This window comes from Nansenia antarctica (assembly GCF_963989245.1).
Source record: "Nansenia antarctica genome assembly, chromosome: 9".
Taxonomy (NCBI): Eukaryota; Metazoa; Chordata; class Actinopteri; order Argentiniformes; family Microstomatidae; genus Nansenia; species Nansenia antarctica.
Genome location: NC_137679.1, coordinates 1,658,862 through 1,677,848, shown reverse-complemented (window position 1 = coordinate 1,677,848; position 18,987 = coordinate 1,658,862). Strand labels below are relative to the sequence as shown.

The window sequence follows — 18,987 nt, the reverse complement described above, 5'->3', positions numbered from 1 at the left end:
TTTTTATATCTTTGCACTCGATCAAATTCCAGGACCCTCCTTTCATGACTTGTCCTAGATATGTGCGTTCTACCACCCCAGTATCCTTACATTTTCTAAATCACATCAGGATAAGCTGGTATAAAGCTATTTTGCAGTTTTTCTGTGTAGGAAGGAAGCAGGCTAATTTACAAGGCGGCCAACTAGTGGTCGTTGTGTGTAAATAGCAGCTTCCCATTGTAAAGATGGGGGTTATGGCTGAGGTCATTTGACCCCCGAGGCGGCTCTTATAGTAGGTTTTGTTTGTTTATTAGGAACCCCGTTAGCTAATGCCATGACTGAGTGATTAGCTAGTCTTGGGGGCCTGGGTTCCGGGGTCCAGGTGAAAAAGGCAGGGCTGTTCTAGCGTTAAGGTGATCTTCAGGAGGTCTCTGGTCTCGGCCCGGTGGGGGCGTGGCCTGGCGGGGGGGGGGGGGGGGGGGTTACCTCGTCTAGGTTGAGCTGTCCTTTCTTGCTGAACCGCGGCGCCAGGTCCTTGGACTGGACCTGCTGCTGGGCCAAGTGGTTCTGGTTGAAATGCTGGTTCTGTACCTGCAGGGGGGGGGCATAAATGCACTGACTTGTATAGACTGACTTGTATAGCTATGCCTTTATCCAAAGCGCTTTACAACGGCCTCTCATTCACCCATACATTCACACACCGATGGTGGCAAGCTACCACGCAAGGTGTCGGCCGGCCCCGCTCATTGGGAGTAATTTGGGGTTCAGTGTCTTGCCCATGGACACTTCGACATGTGGCCAGCCGGGGATCGAACCGCAGATCTGCCAACCTTGCGATCATTAGACGGCGGCTCTACCTCCTGAGACACAGCCTCTACCTCCCCCAGCCTCTACCTCCTGAGACACAGCCTCTATCTCCACCAGCCTCTACCTCCTGACACACAGCCTCTATCTCCACCAGCCTCTACCTCCTGAGACACAGACTCTACCTCCTGAGACACAGCCTCTACCTCCTGAGACACAGCCTCTATCTCCACCAGCCTCTACCTCCTGAGACACAGACTCTACCTCCTGAGACACAGACTCCCCGACATCAGCAGGTGGGCGTCAGAGGGGAACAACCGTCAAGTATTTCCTCAATCCTTCGTATCCTCCTCCCCCTCACCACCTCCCTCAACACACATCGGAGAACATATACAACCAACGCAAATTTTTGAGGCGGCGGCGAGGATAGAGGACACAGGAAGAGTTTGTAAAGCCCGGGGACGGACATACTGCGCGCTTTTGCTTTTCATTTCGGCGGCCATGTTAGAGCACCCACACGTCATCTACAGATTCGGAGCAGGGCTTGACATTAAGCTTTTTCAGGTACTTGTCCTTTGGACAAGTGAACTTATTTTTTTACTTGTCCGAGAGCTCAAGTTACTTGTCCAAATATGACGACGCGTGTGTGTGTGTGTCTGCTAACACACTACAACCCAGTAATACATTACAATTCCAACAATTACTGTGGATCTACGTGCACGCCAGAGAACGTTCGATTTCAAAGTTTAAGGTAAAGGGGTCATGCCAGGATTAATGTTTTGATTAAAAGGCATGATCTGCCAGATTATCTAGGCATGACAACATACCCCGCGCTCCCCTACTCAGCGGATAGACAAGGCAGCGACATTGACATGGCAGCTACATTGACAAGGCAGCAACATTGACAAGGCAGCTACATTGACAAGGCAGCAGACATTGACAACATTTACATTTACATTTTTGGCATTTATTCCAAAGCGACTTACAATCAATACATTTGAATACTAAGCATGTGAATCATCAATCCACCATTCGTTGCAGGAAGAGTAATCTAGCTCAGGCCCGGGGCCATCGATAGAAGGAAAAACCTTCTCCCTATCACCTTCTTCTAAAACTTTTTTTTTTTATGTATTATTATTTACTGGAGAAACTGAGAAACAGCAGACATTGACAAGGCAGCATACCTTGGCAGAACACCGGCAATTGATTGATTTATTTTTCTCTTTGTTTTGACTAGGGCTGCAACGATTAGTCGATTAGTCACGACTAATCGATTACGAAAATTCGTCGACGTGAAATGTTGTTGTCGACTAATCGCATAAAAAGATATATTTTTAAAAAACGGGATTTAAAAAAAAAAAAATATTTTTTTTTTATTTATTTTTTTAAACGGGAGCCATGCAAGAATCAGCTGGGTAAGTTTTAGCTAACGTTATATTGTTAGGGTCGTAATGTTTATGTTAGCTTTACTGTTACATGTTGGAAAACAACGTCTCATGGACAGGGCTGTACATGCTATGAGCGTTTGTGCTATTAATTTATTTGCCCTGTGGCACGCATGTGACAGACAGAGGCGCTTGTATGTAACGTTACGTAGCAGGGGTTTTCCATGTTGAAGCCAGGAGAACGCGAGATGAAATGAAGTGAGGGGTGGTCGCTATTAAAATACCAGGTAGTCATGGTGGATGATCATGAATGATGCTTGATAAGTGAATGCTATTTCAATTATGTTGAGTCCACCAGCGAGCTGTCTGTAAGATAAACAGCGCCAAGCGTAGCCTACTAACGTGAGCTGTCTGTAGTCTAGCCAGCAATGCTAGCTAGCCAATCAACTAGCTCTGTGAGCAGCTGTAGCTTGGCGTAACGTTAGGTTAGATAGCTAGTTAAGCCGGATTTATGCTTCTGCGTCGCCATTTACGCGCAGCGAAGCCACATGACTAATCGCGACTAATCGAAAAAATAATCGACAGATTAGTCGACTACCAAAATAATCGTTAGTTGCAGCCCTAGTTTTGACTTGTCTGTCGGACAACTGCAGGAGGAAGTCCACTTGTCCGAACATAAAATGTACTTGTCCCGGACAAGCGGACTTATTATCTGTTTTCATACCAGCAACATACACTAGTTTCAAGTGTCTATATCTGTAAATGTCAAAACAAATGTTTACACTCCCACTGTTTGATCTGTTTCAATAAAAGCAGCACTGGTACTAGTATAGTAGGTTTACTACGTTTACAGTAGTCATAGCAGAAACATCACGTCAGCCCTAAGTTAACTTATATTCATAACAGGATGCCCTCAAAATCACTAATCTCACATGTCGTTAGCCTCGTAGCATAATTGCCACAGTAGTACTGTGTGGAGGGGACTGGCAGAGTTGGCACAGGACAGCCAACTCTGTTAATTTACCTCCAGCATCTCTCTGGCACAACAGAAATATCCAGACTCTTACACAGGAAAGAGCAGGACAATGATTTGTGCAAAGAAACTACCGTATTTTCCGGACTATAAGTCGCGGTTTTTTTCATACTTTGGCTGGTCCTGCGACTTATAGTCAGGTGCGACTTATATATCAATAATTCATAATCTCTGACTGACATGAACTGACATACGGTAATCTCTGACTGACATGAACCAAGGAGTAAATCCGCTAGTCATTTATTCCTTCCAGAGGCTGTTTAACGTTGCAATGTTGTACCCGCGAGTAGCATTTTGCTACTTCCGGTAGCGCTTCATACGCGATAGAATAGCCATTATACTCGACAATGTGGACATTAAACACGACAATGTGGACATTAAACATGATGTTATGGACCTTATACACAATGTTATGGACGTTAGAAACGATATTAAAGTCATTTATTCCTTCCAGAGGCTGTTTAACGTTGCAATGTTGTACCCGCGAGTAGCATTTTGCTACTTCCGGTAGCGCTTCATACGCGATAGAATAGCCATTATACTCGACAATGTGGACATTAAACACGACAATGTGGACATTAAACATGATGTTATGGACCTTATACACAATGTTATGGACGTTAGAAACGATATTAAAGTCATTTATTCCTTCCAGAGGCTGTTTAACGTTGCAATGTTGTACCCGCGAGTAGCATTTTGCTACTTCCGGTAGCGCTTCATACGCGATAGAATAGCCATTATACTCGACAATGTGGACATTAAACACGACAATGTGGACATTAAACATGATGTTATGGACCTTATACACAATGTTATGGACGTTAGAAACGATATTAAAGTCATTTATTACCTTTTAGAGGCTGTTCAAAGTTTCATTTTTCCTCCGCGACGCCATGTTGTTAGCCCCGCGCTAGCTAGCGGACTTTACACTCGATAATACAAGTATTCCTTAACCTTTCAGAAGAAGTTTCAACGTGAATTATGTCCTTCCTGGGCTTACAAATCCTCTCATGTCTCTTCACAGTGCCAGACTAGAGTCAAGCTCAACAGGGTCTTCTTTCCCCGCTGATTCCGCCAAGCCCGTTCCCTTGAACCATGCGACTTATAGTCCAGTGCGACTTATATGTGGTTTTTTCCTCTTCATGGCCCATTTTTGGCCTGCTGCGACTTATACTCAGGTGCGACTTATAGTCCGGAAAATACGGTACCTTAAAATTGGAAATCATTTCCAAACAAACTATACACACCATTACCCTCATAGCATAATCACCTAAGTCGTGCTTCACTTGTAGGGTTGGGTACCGAAAATCGGTACCGGTAGGTACCGGTTACTTTACATTCGGTATTTACCGTACCGAATTGCAAAGGAGATTTCGGTACTTTTCTACTTTTTTTCCCCCTGGTGTCCGGTGTCATGCAACAGTCAACCACACGTGACTGAGTCGTGACGTGACATCGCCTGTTAAATTTCCAATCAGTGCGTGTCGTGGTAGTGAGCTGAGCAGTTGTGTTACGAGTTAAGAAGAGTGAGTTTATAGTAAGTGTAGTAATATAGTTAGTGAATTTATACTAAATTATTATATTATCTGAATTGTATTATTATTATTATCATCATAATCATATTATCGAATTTCGCTAGCTAGCCTAGCTACGAGGTCACCGAGAATGCCGAAGGCCCTAATGAAGCGTTCTAAAGTGTGGCTGCATTTCACCCGACTCGATGAAAACAACGCGAAGTGCTCAAAATGCTTAAAATCATTCGCGTGTAAAGCAGGCAACACATCTAACTTGATGAAACACCTGGCAACGCACGGGATAAAGTCATAGTAGACCGTGGAACTTTCCGAACTGTGTCGGCAGCGTAGATGGAAAACACGTGATCAAGGCACCGCCGCACGCCGGCAGCGACTACTTCAACTACAAGGGTGCCCACGCCATTGTCCTGATGGCTACCTGCGACGCCAGATATCGGTTTACCATGGTGGATGTCGGGGGATACGGACGGGAAAGTGACGGAGGCATCTTCAGGGAGAGCAGATTCGGTTCTATGCTACTAGTCATAGACTAGTCATAGTCAAGAGAGGTGTCGTATTTTGCCAGAGAAGGCAAATATGCTGGTCTTTTAGCAAAATAATTGCTGAGGTGGGAGTTTTATTTTAATTTATTTTAATTTGAGTGTATATTTAACTGTAATATTATATATATATATGTATATTGTGCCTCAGTCAGCAGGAGTTTTATTTTCATTTATTTTAATTTGAGTGTATATTTAACTAATATATATTGTGCCTCAGCAATAAAAAAGTGAAAAGCTGTTTAATGTTGTCGACCGTGTTATTATTATATACCGTGTCATTTTTAAAAATCAAAAGTACCGAATTAAGTACCGTTTCGGTACCGGTACCGTTTTTAAAGTATCGGTTAGGTACCGGTACCGGATAAAACCCAAACGATACCCAACCCTATTCACTTGTGGTCAGCCGAGCCATCTTTGTATGTAGTGTCAAACATGCCTCTGTCAAAGAGATGACTTGGGCAGATAGTGATGTTGGAATGTAACGAGCATTCTGATAGGCTGATGTCATAGAGGCAATAATGCCCAGTGAACCAGCAGTGTTAGGAGAGGAGAGTTAGGCAGATATCTACATTTGGCCAAAATATGACTTAGGCAATTATGCTACGAGGCTAACGATAACGAGGTGTTACAGAAGATGATACAGAACACATCAGGACGTTGAACTCTATGCTGCTATGACGCTGGCAGATTGAACTCTATGCTGCTACGACGCTGGCAGATTGAACTCTATGCTGCTACGACGCTGGCAGACGGGTTACCTGGTTGGTCTTGATGAAGGGCTTGTTGGCCCCCATCTCAAACTGAGAGGGGGGCGCGGGGAGGGCCGCGTGGCCCGTGTGGCCGTTGAAGAGCGGGTTGGAGCGATGGCGTCCCATGGTGGGTGAGAACCGGTCCTGAATGACCCCCGGGCCCGTCCCGATCCCGCTACCTGGAGAGACAGGTAATAACACACCTGGACTTAACTACGTGCCAGTGAGAAGTACAGAAAGACTGTGTAAGGTAGGGAGATGAAAGGGATGGGGAAAGGTGTTCTGCTGATGAGAAGATGGATAGCGGTTACTAAGCGTTAAGGCAGAGGTTGTACACTGTTTCCCTTTTTTTATTTTATCTTTACCTTCTTTTTATCTACTTCCCCTGCTTTTATATTCATTTTATGCTTGTATGTGTTTTTATATTGTCTTTATGTTTTTGTCCCTGTTGTAAAGCACTTTGAGCTGCATTTCTTGTATGAAAGGTGCTATATAAATAATGCTTTACTTACATACAACTCGACAGTTACAGAACGTATTCAGCTTTTACCAGTGGTGAGACAGACAGACAGACAGACGAATACCTGGCATTTGTCCAAACATGTCGGCCAGCCCCCCGAGAGTCTCCCTGTCCAGTTTTATCCGGGGCATGAAGGGGCCTTCCAGGAAGAAGTCCATCTTCATACCTTGACCCATAGACACGGGGATGAAGCCTCCCAAATCCTGGAGGAGGCAAGACAGAGAGAGAGACAGTCAGCCATGTTGTCATGGCTAAAGGCGACCCTAGGCTACCTACTGGGGGGCAGGATAATAGGATACCCTGAAATCCATGGTCAACTCACATGATAGGGAGGTATTATAGCAGCTGTAGTATTAGTAGATGGTGACTAGAGGATTGCCGGCATCATATCTAAGGCGCCTACCACTGCCGTTGTGCCCTTGAACAAGGCACTTAACCCCCTAACCTTAATCTAATCTGACTTTTTTTCAACCACTTTTAAAAATAAACCAGCAAAACCTTATACGCAACCATCGACACCCACAGAAGCAAGAACACTATATTATATAGTGTTCTATACGACTTCACTATGACCTGGGACCACGCCTACAGAAAGTATCATATCGTTAGCCTCGTAGCATAATTGCAATAAAGTCGTGCTTCACTTGTGGTCAGCCGAGCCATCTTTGTATGTAGTGTCAAACATGCCTCTGTCAAAGAGATGACTTGGGCAGATAGTGATTTTGGAATGTAACAAGCATTCTGATAGGCTGATGGCATCATAGGCAATAATGCCCAGTGAATCAGCAGTGTTAGGAGAGTAGAGTTGCTGTGTTAATTGTTCCCTGTGCCTGTTTGTTAACTCTGTGTTCTGTGTGCTCATGTTATCTGTTGCTTGTCGTTTCTGTGTTTTCTGTTTTTCCCCAAATTGTCAGCGTCTTTGAGCCCCGGAAAAGCGCTGCTATATAAATACAATGAATTATTAGTGTCGTGATATCTCAATTTGGCCAAAATACGACTTGGGCAATTATGCTAATAGGGCAGGTGTGTTGCAAACGACTGAACTCACTCTGACGGCCTCCTGGCGTATCTGGCAGATGGTCTTTGGTCCGTTGTCGATGAAAGCCTTGCGGGGGACCCAGCTGTTGTCTCTCAACTCCACCGTGTCCTGCAGCAGGAAGCGGATCCGGGCGGGCAACTCCTTGTTGTTCGTTAAGGAACGCATACGGCCAAAGTACTGATCCATTAAAGACTAGAGGGAGGAGGGGAGGGGAGGGGAGGGACGGGAGAGAAGAGGAGGGTGGCGTCAGTAACAAACATACCTCCGAAAAAACCCACACCATTAAGGTTTAGGTGAAGGTTGTCGGTAGGGATGGGACGAAATAGCGTACGCCGATATATATCGCGATACAAAAACGTGACGATAACCATCGTGTCGCAGAAAAATGGATAGCGAAATAAACGGTGTGGCAGTTCTTCGGGTTTCCGGTCTTAAAAGACGACGGTAATAGAGTCATCGATAAGAGTCGCTCGCACTGGGTGTAAGCTATGCGAAGCCACTTTTTCATCTCGTTTCATTTATGATATCGTATCGTGACTGTATGGTACGGTGAACCCCTGTATGGAGAGGTGCATCGTAAGGTGAGTTGAGTGTATCGTCCCGTCCCTGGCTGTCGGTGCTCGTGGCAGAGCAGGCAGAGGTGACAGGGTTCAGACAGCGTGACGGGGTTAACTCACCCTAGCCTTTTCATGGTCGAGTCTCGGCCCCACCGTCCTCATTATCTGACCCAGACACTCCAGGTCCTCACCCATGTCCTTGAGCTGGATTCTCTTCTTTTTTTCCAAAAGCTGGAGGAGGAGGAGGACAAGATGATGTTATATGAAACACACAGGGGCCTGTGTACTGCCCCTGCCACTAGGCTGGAACTTCAAGACAATGTTCAGCCTGGTTATTAGCTAGCCTGGTTATTAGCTAGCCTCCATGTTTAGCCTGGTTATTAGCTAGCCTCCATGTTCAGCCTGGTTATTAGCTAGCCTGGTAATTAGCTAGCCTGGTAATTAGCTAGCCTGGTAATTAGCCCACATCCAGCAACACTTGTAGAAATATTAAGGACCAGGTCAATTAGCTCAAAACACAACGTTTTATCTTTGGACAACAAACATTGATTTGAATCAAATATGCATATATCTCAAGATCAAAGGGCACCCAGGCCAGACGTACTGTTTTGATGCACTTATGAAGGATAGATTCATGGATGAGGTCCAGTTTGCCAAGTTCACAGATGAATTTGATGTTGCCCAGCATCTTGAACTTGGCGATGTTCCGCTGCTCCTCCTCCTCAGAAGTAAGAGGGTTGTCATGCTTGTCATAGACTAGAGAGGGAGAGAGGAAGAGGGGGGGAGAGAGAGAGAGAGGAAGAGGAAGAGAGAGAGAGGGAGAGAGAGAGAGGAAGAGAGAGAGAGGAAGAGAGAGAGGGAGGAAGAGAGAGGGGGAGAGAGAGAGAGGAAGAGAGAGAGAGAGAGAGAGAGAGGGGGAGAGGAAGAGAGGGGGAGAGAGAGAGAGGAAGAGAGGGGGAGAGGAAGAGAGGGGGGAGAGAGAGAGGAAGAGGGGGAGAGGAAGAGAGGGAGAGGGAGAGGAAGAGAGAGAGAGGAAGAGAGGGGGGGAGAGAGAGAGAGGAAGAGAGAGAGAGAGAGAGGGGAAGAGAGAGAGGGAGGGGAAGAGAGGGGGAGAGAGAGGGGAAGAGAGAGAGGAAGAGAGAGGGGGAGAGAGAGAGGGGGAGAAAGAGGGGGAGAGAGAGAGGAAGAGAGAGGAGGGAGAGAGAGAGAGAGAGAGGGGAGAGAGAGGGGGAGAGAGAGAGGAAGAGGGGGAGAAAACAGGATTAGCTCAATTATAACTCAACATTTGTGTCATGAAGAAGTAAGAGGGTTGTCATGTTTGTCAGACTAGGAAGAGAGGGAGACAAAACAGGTTACATATACTGTATATAACTTTACTAGTTCATATGTTTATAAAAGTACATAGTTACATGCTAACCCCCCCCTGTCTATATACCCCCCTGTGAATAGGCCATATAGTGTATATAAGTATATACGTTTACATAATAGATACATACTCAGATTCCTACGGATTACTTTTAGGTATATCCCCCTATTTATGTCTGTTTTATTCTTGTTTTTTTTATCATCTTAGGACAGTGTTGATTGTTAGCACCTGGGATTTGCATTTCAATTTCATTGTACCCGTACAGTGACAATAAAGATCATTCAGGATTAGCTCTGTTATAACTGAACATATGGACGGCAAAGGTGGGACTTCTCAAGTGGCAGCACCACAGAGGCAGGAGTACTCACTCTCAACATTTCTGGTGCGGTTTTCAAATTCATCTTGAAGCTTGGAAATCAGAAGTCTCCTGAAGGTCTAGAGATGCAGAGACAAGGAGGACGTACAACAACCTTCTGGTGAGCAAACACAAAGTATGAAGGTCCCAACAAAACGTACAGATTTCTAAACATGTCGTTAGCCTCGTAGCATAATTGCCACAGTAGTACTGTGTGGAGGGGACTGGCAGAGTTGGCACAGGACAGCCAACTCTGTTAATTTACCTCCAGCATCTCTCTGGCACGACAGAAATATCCAGACTCTTACACAGGAAAGAGCAGGACAATGATTTGTGCAAAGAAACTACCTTAAAATTGGAAATCATTTCCAAAACAAACTATACACATCGTTACCCTCGTAGCATAATCACCCAAGTCATGCTTCACTTGTGGTCAGCCGAGCCATCTTTGTATGTAATGTGTCAAAAATGCCTCTGTCAAAGATGACTTGGGCAGATAGTGATGTTGGAATGTAACAAGCATTCTGATAGGCTGATAACACAATAATGCACAGTGAATCAGCAGTGTTAGGAGAGGAGAGTTAGGCAGATATCTAAATGTGGCCGAAATGTGACTTATGCTATGAGGCTAACGATACAGGTAAGGCCGAGCTGAGCAGGTAAATGTCAGCCTACAGCACGTATGTACCGCATGGCTACCTCTCTGAATGAAGGCTGACTTCTTTATCAAACACAAATGAAATGGCACCAGTTATGGCCTTGCTTTAGCAGACTAGCTCATCTCGTGATGAACAGCACAGCAAGACAAGCAACTGAGAAGAAACATTGACGTTTCGTTAATATGCAATTACTACACAGGGTTCCTACAAGTTTCAACAAGTCAAATTTAAGACCTTTTTAGACCTCTTTGAATAGAATTTTGGACCTATTCGCAGCACCATCGAGGTGATGAAATTAGGGATTTCACTGCCATACAGACAAAAAAGGAAGCGAATTGACATTTTTTTGGTTCCAGCTTTTTAGACCGAATAACTGGAATTCAAGACCTTTTTGGGCCTCGGAATTTAGTTTGCTGGATTTTAGACTTCATGGCTTTTTAAGACCAGCACGGGAACCCTGTATAATAGCCAACAGGTCTGTTAACTGTTTACTTCTGATATTTAACTCAGATCAAACATGGGCAACACCACCTACCCTACATGTCGAATCGGAGGGGGGGGGGGGGGGGGGGGTTCGGTACTTACTGTGCTCTGCTTTTGGGATGCGTGGATCTCTGGTGAGGGGCCATCAAAGTTGGGTGCGTCCTCGGCCAAACGCAGACATAGCTGAGCATAGAGCGAGCTATACTTCGGCTCTTCTAAGGCTTTGTCTACAATCTGGGCAGGAGGGAGGGAAGGAAGGAAAGAATGAGACGAGGGAAGGAGGGAAAAGAATTCCTAATTAGGTCAGAAAGGGCATTAAAACCCCCTTTGTGGTACGAGTCACTTTAATGAGGGTTGCCAGGAAGGAATGAGGAACACATTTCCACAGGCCAGAGGGGGATGGGGGTGGGTCAAGGGCAGCTGAGGAGCCTTACGGACCTGGGGTGCGTGGGGCCTTTTCAGCCGCAGCCCCGTCCCTCTGGAACGCCTTCCCCAACCACATCAGACAGGCCAACACCCTCCCAACATTTAAACAGGCCCTCAAAACCTCACCTCTTCAAGCTCACCTTCACCAGTTAACCCTCTCCCCCTCCCCTTCCCATGTGTCCCCAGCACCACCTTCATTAGGCCCCCTATACTTTCTTTTATTTACTTTTATTATTACTACTCGATCTTTTCAGTTTGTAAAGCGTCTTTGAGTGTCTAGAAAAGCGCAATATAAGTCTAATGTATTAATATTATTATTTCCACAAGCCAGAAAGGGGGGGGGGTCAAGGGGATCTGAGGAGCCTTACCAGCAAGATGACTCCTTTAAGGACGAGTTTTGAATCTACGCCCGCATTCAGGAGCTCAAGGCATAGCTTGTCAAACTTCTCCGGCGTGAGCTTGTTGAGTATGCTGCAGAGAAAAAAACAGAACAAGAAGAGGGGGGGGGGGGGGAGAGAGAGAGAGGAGAGAGGAGGTCAAGTCAGGAGGGTTGCTCTTGGTACAGGGTAACTGCAGGACTTTTTAAGGCTCCCCGGGGACCCTGTGGTAAACATCACCTGAAATATGGGCTGTGTGTGTGTGCCACAGGCAAGGTCAAGACATCAAGACACATTAACGATATCTCCCACTGCGGTGACTAGTACGCATGCGACAACCAGCGACCGTTTGCTGACACATTTAAATTGTTGTCGTTTAGCAGGCGCCTTATTCCAAAGCGACTTACAATCGATACATTTGACTAAGCCAGTGAATCATCAATCCACCAGTCGCAGCAGGAAGAGTACGGTAATCTAGCGCAGGCCCGGGGCCACTGTTGTGACACTCAGTGATAGAAGAAAAGTGTAGTTGTTTTTTGACACTGGAGAGACAGTACAAGGATAGAAGTCTTAGGAGGTATAGTACAGATAGACACGTACCCTCTCACTTTCCTGAAGATTGCATCGTGTATCTCTTTTTCATTGCTGGAGTTGGCATCTCGTCTAGTGCTTCGTGAAGGAACCCATTTCTGAGAGCCTTGCCCTGGGGCCTTCCCCAGGAACTCGCTGCAGGAACAAAGAAAGAAAGGTAAACGGTCAACGGACTGACTTATAGAGGGTTCCTACAAGTTTCAACAAGTGAAATTTAAGACCTTTTAAGACTTTTTTTTTTTTTTTACCTCTTTGAATATCATTAGACCTATTCGCGACACCATGTGATAGCTTTTTGTCATCCTCGAGGTGACAATTAGGGATTTCACTGCCGACAAAACTACAGACAAAAAAGGAAGCGAATTGGCATTTTTTGGGGTTCCAGCTTGATTAATTTCCGCGTAAATAGACGTGGTCGGACTGATTTCCTAGCTAATCTGATTTTTAATACCTAGCACCTAATTTTTAGACCGAATATCTGAAATGTAAGCCCTTTTCAGGCCTTATAAATCAGAGTGCTAGATTTTAGACTTTAAGGCTTTTTAAGACCAGCGCGGGAACCCTGTATACAGTGCCTTACAACTGCCTCTCATTCACCCATTCACACACCAATGGCGGCAAGCTACCATGCAAGGCACCGACCCGCTCACTGGGAGCAATTTGGGGTTCAGTGTCTTGCCCAAGGACACTTCAACACGTGGCCAGCCGGGGCTCGAACCGCCGATCTGCCGACCTTGCGATCATTAGACGGCGGCTCCTCTACCTCCTGAGACACAGCTTCCGCAGGAGGAGGAGGACTGAGCTACAGCACACACAGCGACCACACGGCCAGTGTACTCAAGTGACAGTGCCTCGAATCAAGAGTTACAGATTATAATACCTGGGAGCAAATACATGGCACAGTGTCAACGGTCTGTTACACCAGTTAGTAAACCGAGACACCGCGGAACCAGAGCAATTACATGAAAGCAACAAGACGTGTCAGAGGAGTCGTTAATCAATAAGACTGAGGGACTAGAAACTAGAACATTTGCTTTACTTGGAATCAGAGTTTGGGATAAAATTCACTTTGCTCTGCGTCGTTTGGAGCTGTGAGAACGCGCATTCGAAGTCGCTCCCGGAGCAAACAGCTGACGGATGCTTTCCGCTTGAAAAGGGAGGTTTCGCTCCGGTTAGAAACGACGCATCGAGGCTGTCCATAGGAAAACAGCGCACGCGTGTTGGTCTGGATAAGAGCAGGACGAACGGGCAATTTACAAAAGTTCAGACCAATCAAGTACCGCGTATGTTACTTCGTTTACGTAAAGGGCTGTGAGAACGCAAATCAGAGAAATAATTTATGCAACAATGTCGCAATCTCATCCACTTGCTCCGGGTCCTGATTCGGACTTTCATGTGTGAACACGACCTTAGTGGAGTCATTACTCAATCAGACTGACACACATTGGACTTAAAGGCTCTGTAGCTGATGACTCTACTGAGTGTTAGGGGGTTAGACTTTTCTGGGAAGGAAAACTGCATGGATCCACAAAGTTCCATAATGGGATTAGCAACAACAAAAAATCCCTGCGTTTAACACTAGAACAGCTGTGCCTATTTCACCTACCATAAAGACCTAGTCTTTAGAATAGGAAGCTGCTATTTACACACAACGACCACTGGTTGGAGCGTCTTGTAAATTAGCCTGCCTCCTACACAGCTAAATATCATCATACTAGCTTATCCTGATGTGATTTTGGAAAATGTGGACAGGATACTGGGTGGTAGAGCGCACATATATATCTAGGACAAGTCATGAAAGGAGGGTGCTGAAATTTGATCGAGTGCTTAACGATATTTAAAAAAAAGAAATACCTCACAGGGTCAAAATGACCCCCCCCTCCCCCCCGCCCATGGCTGTTCTAGTGTTAAGAACGTTTTCAGAGAGAACACACTTGTTCGTAGGCCTACCTGTTTCCTACAGTCTTGGGATAGTGCTGAGGTGCACCTCTACCACCGCCTCCCCCTGAAGAAGCACTGTCAAAAGCAGTCAATTAAAAAAAAGACACGTTTAGAAACCTGAGATCATTACACAAGACATGTCTAGCTTTTTTTTTTTTTTTACTCAAATTGTGCATCCCAAGAGAAGAGTTAGCAGCAGCAGCACCGGCGTCACACCCCTCCACAGACCGTCCTCATAAGTGTAGCCTTAAATGTCACCAATCCACTAAACAGTTGCCAGGGTTGGACAGTGACGCTTGTCCGCCTGCCCGGAGCAAGTAAAAAAACAACAACTCCGGGTTCGTTTCGCTCGAGCCCGACGACGCTGCTGGATCCTGGATCTGTTTACCTGTGTGCAGGAAGAACAACAGACCGGCGCAGGCGCCAGACCAGACGAGATGATCTGTGGAGTGAAGATATTATCAAAGCGTACGCGCCCGCCGCATCGCGTACGGTTTGATAATATCTTCACTCCGCGATCATCTAGTCTGGTCTGGCACCTGCGCCGGTCTGTTGTTCTTCCTGCACACACAGGTAGACGACATATCCAGGATCCAGCAGCGTCGTCGGGCTCTCGCAAATAAACCCGGCGAGCGTTACTGTCGAACCCTGACTAAACAGTAGCCTAGTGCTCATGCTTCAAAAAAACGCAGTACGAACCCCCAAGAGAGAGAGGTGTGTTATAACAGTGTTATCCGTTTGTCTAAACAGTCCAAGTGCAGTTACCATGGATACTGTCGGGACAAATCTGGGAAGGCGTGTGTCAGCCAGAGATATCACAATTAAAAAAAATCACAGCCAACAGGAAATGAAGACAAGTGAACTGATAAATAAACCGCTGTGAACCGAAAACACCAAGGGGGTTATACACATTCAACATTTGGGAGCATAAAGGAGTAACCCACTTTTCTGTGTTTTTGCTTTGTTGAAGCCATTGATCCTGTTGCATAATATCCACGGCCTTAATCTTGTTGGAAAGCAAGTACATACATTGTTATTACTAAATCACATTTTTTGCAGATCACAGCACTGGGATATATAAGCCAGTGAGGCCAAAATAAAATACATATTATTCACTCAATATAGCAATATTCAATGATTATTAATGAATTAGTCAATGATTTATTGCTATACTGTCAGGAAAAATAGAGTCAAATTGAGCCTTGCTAAATAGCAATCTTTCACCTAGCGGAACAGCGAATTAGCATCAGAGAAATTGTTAAGTCAGCAACATTAAAAAAAACAGAATGGTTGAAGTGTGTTTAGTAATATTTTCCAGCGGACATTTATGATATGGAGTGTCGTGTTAGAGGTAGCCATCACCTCAAACAAAAAGTGTCACTGTCAGTGCATAAGTAAAAAAAAATCTGCCTTAATGATGGTAGTCGGGGAGACAGTGTCAGAGTGTAAGACAGTGTAAGAGTGTCCCTGAAATGTTTATGAACAAATGCTGCCGATTGTCACAGAGGGGGGTGAAGAAAAGCACTTTTCCAGTGTCGATTGTTTCAACGTGCGCGTTCAGAGCAGACGTGCTCGTTGCCTAACAAACCCTTATTAAATTAATGGTGCCCGGGGCGTAACAAGCGCTCGCGACATTACAAGATGGCACCAACGCTCCTTTGTCACATCCGTCACACGAGCCCGTTGAGCACGAACACACTTCTGCATTTGTCAAACAGACTCAATCTAATCAACCACTTTCTATAACGAGAGAGTACATTTAGCTAGGCCTAGACTTGAAATGTCTGAGTGGAGTTTGAGACACCAAAGGCTTTGGATGACATGACATCAAGTGACGTGACCTATTTTGTGAAATTACCAGACAGGCAAACGCCATCATGTTAGATGCAGGAACCCTAATGCAACGGCCTTGCCTTCCTCACTAATATGCCTGGGTGAAATAGCTGACACAAGGGCCTAGATTATCAGCCATGACCACAATGATCACAGCCCCATGTTTAAAAGAGAGGAGGTCAAATAAATAAAAAGGCCAGGGGTCTATGTAACAGCACAGGTGTTGGGTGGGGGGGGTACCATCAGGTGCACCAAAGAGGATGCTCTTGACACATACCTGAAACGAGAAGCACCCCCTTCTGCGATCGCACTATCCACTTTGGCGGCTTGGCAACGAAGAATCTTCAAAAAAAAAAAAGTATAACAATAGGCAGAGGAGGGGGGGGGAAACGGTGCTGGGGGGAGAGAAAAAAAAATGGAGAAAACATATAATTAGTAGCTCATTGAGGCCAATGACGGTCCTAATCTTTTAGTAGTGTTAAATGTAGGCCTAAATGCATGTATGTACCGCATGGCTACCTCTCTCTCTGAATGAAGGCTGAAAGAAAGCTGACTTTTTATTCACCAGTTATGGCCTTGCTTTAGCCCTTTACCTCTCTGAATGAAGGCCGACTTTCTTTTATCTAAACACAAATGAAATGGCACCAAGTAATGGCCTTGCTTTAGCAGACGAGCTCATCTCGTAATGGACAAGACAAGACAACTGGGAAGGAGAAACGTTTTATATGAACTTGAGTAACAAGAGTATTCCCTTTTATTTGGATTCTTGCATCCTCCATACTTCACTAATTAAACTTAGATCATTCATATTATAGGTAGTCAGAGTTTTTTTCTAGTTTGTACATGAGTTGCATCAATTTGGGTGGATCTGTCCATCTGTGGATCGAGGGCACAGTTAAGTTAAAATCCCCTCCGATAATATGAAGTCCCTCCAAGGCAGACACGGTTAGAAATATTCTCTTTTTACTTCTTCTGATGATATTTAACTCAGATCATCAAACATGTGCGACACCATCTAAGCCTCCATGTGGTGAGGTCTGGCCGGGTCAGTTTGACCCTGGGTGATGGAGGAGCATGGAGGCTTGGTGGTTCGTGAGTTTAGAATTATAAGGTTCTATCTCCATTTTTGTCAAAATTTAGTTTTTTACATAATCTGATCCATTAGGTGTTTATTAATGCCTGTGTGGTGTTATTTTTTAAATGTTGACATTTCTGAGTTAGTAATAAGTTGACCCTGGGTGATGGAGGAGCATGGAGGCTGGGTGGTGGTGGTGGTTTGTCTTTGTCACAACAACACAAAGCAGACCTGGTTAGCTTTAGCTTAGCCCCATTAGCTCACCAATCACCAACCCCCCGGCCATGTGTCAGTCTTTATGCTAGCAGGTTATAACCCCACTAACTAACTAAACCTAACCCCCTAAGCTAAGGTGAGCTAAGCTACCTCTGTGTGTATGTGTGTGGGGTTGGTTAATCAACGTGTGGCGTCATTTAAAATGATTAATAGTTGTGGTGTAACCTACAACGTAGGTTAGCTGTTAGCATAGCTGACAGTCTTAGCTTAGCTGTGTAACAGTGGTTTAGCAGCCAGGCATTAGCTGCTAGGGACCTAGCCTAGCTCCAAAATGGCGGCTGGCTGTAACGTTATGTCCCATGTGATTATGCTAAGCTAACATGCTAGATAGCCCGTTGTGTCCAAGTCATGATGCTAAGCTAACATGCTAGGTTAGCCCCTAACCTAATGTTGAGTCGTGACACGTTTTTTTTTACCCCGGCTTAGCAGCTAAAGCCAGTAACGTAAGAACACATCGAGGGAACTCAAAAAAAGAAACATAAAAAAATGTTTCACTGTCCATAATAATTGTTTATAATAATCAATAATATAATAATCTTCCGTTTATAAACCGTTGGAATGACCATGTCGCTTTATCACGACGCCATTTTATAATGCAGCATTAGCGCTACCTAGCATGTTAGCTTAGCATCATGACTACGGACTGAACGGGCTACCTAGCATGTTAGCTTAGCATAATCACATGGGACATAACGTTACAGTTACAGCCGCCATTTTGGAGAGAAAAAAAACCGGTACGAAACGAATCTTTTATGGAAAAACAAAATGCTTAGCTTTGCTTACCTTTAACAAAACAACGTCAGTTTCTCTGAGGTTGTGTGGTGTGGATAAGTAGATAAAGAGAACATGAAAGCGGAGTTTGAGAGACAGAGACTGTCAGCTATGGCAGCGTTTAGGAGATGATGTCCTCCTGTCTCGCCAGCTGGAAGCTAAATAGCCTAACCCGGTGTGCGTTCGTAAATACGCTCCGGAAATCTAGACCAGCACTCAAGGAACGCCTCTCGTCCAATCAAATCACTTGCTCCCTTTATGACGTTGCGCCCAGTGTGGAGTGTGGAGTGTCAGAGCGAATTTTACCAACGCACCAACCCGGTGTCCACGACGTCATTCTCACGCAGGGTAGCGTTCGTAAAACACGCTCCGGAAATCTGGACCAGCACTCAAGGAACGCCTCTTGTCCAATCAGATTACTTGGTGCCTTTATGACGTTGCACCCAGTGTGCGCTCCGGCGCTCTCAGAGCAAATTTTATTTTACCAACGCACCAGTACTCTCAGTGTTGGCGCGGGGGGCGTTCGTAAATACGCTCCGGAAATCTGACCGGCACTCAAGGAACGCCTCTTGTCCAATCAAATTACTTGCTCCCTTTATGACGTTGCGCCCAGTGTGCGCTCCGGCGCTCTCAGAGCGAATTTTAATTGACCAACGCACCAGTACTCTCAGTGTTTGCGGGGGATGGGGGG

General features: G+C 45.3%; 1 protein-coding gene across 3 annotated transcripts in view; it reads right to left on the bottom strand.

The window, feature by feature from the left end:
• Positions 1-18,431, bottom strand: part of eif4g2b (eukaryotic translation initiation factor 4, gamma 2b) — a 29,861-nt gene extending 11,430 nt beyond the window's left edge. The window contains exons 1-14 of one of the 3 annotated variants that reach the window (XM_080539349.1): positions 18,309-18,431; positions 16,452-16,569; positions 15,286-15,347; positions 14,351-14,416; positions 12,410-12,535; positions 11,801-11,903; positions 11,109-11,240; positions 9,878-9,944; positions 8,748-8,899; positions 8,264-8,374; positions 7,596-7,778; positions 6,612-6,750; positions 6,037-6,206; positions 466-570 (exon numbers count right to left, since the gene is read on the bottom strand). In XM_080539349.1, coding sequence (XP_080395475.1) covers positions 466-570; positions 6,037-6,206; positions 6,612-6,750; positions 7,596-7,778; positions 8,264-8,374; positions 8,748-8,899; positions 9,878-9,944; positions 11,109-11,240; positions 11,801-11,903; positions 12,410-12,535; positions 14,351-14,416; positions 15,286-15,329 — 1,398 coding nt within the window. In that variant the 5' untranslated portion in view covers positions 15,330-15,347; positions 16,452-16,569; positions 18,309-18,431. Of the gene's footprint in view, positions 1-465; positions 571-6,036; positions 6,207-6,611; positions 6,751-7,595; positions 7,779-8,263; positions 8,375-8,747; positions 8,900-9,877; positions 9,945-11,108; positions 11,241-11,800; positions 11,904-12,409; positions 12,536-14,350; positions 14,417-15,285; positions 15,348-16,451; positions 16,570-18,308 lie in introns of those variants that run through there. The other 2 variants (XM_080539350.1, XM_080539351.1) reach the window with 2 other exon arrangements.
• Between the last annotated feature and the right edge of the window lie 556 nt (positions 18,432-18,987).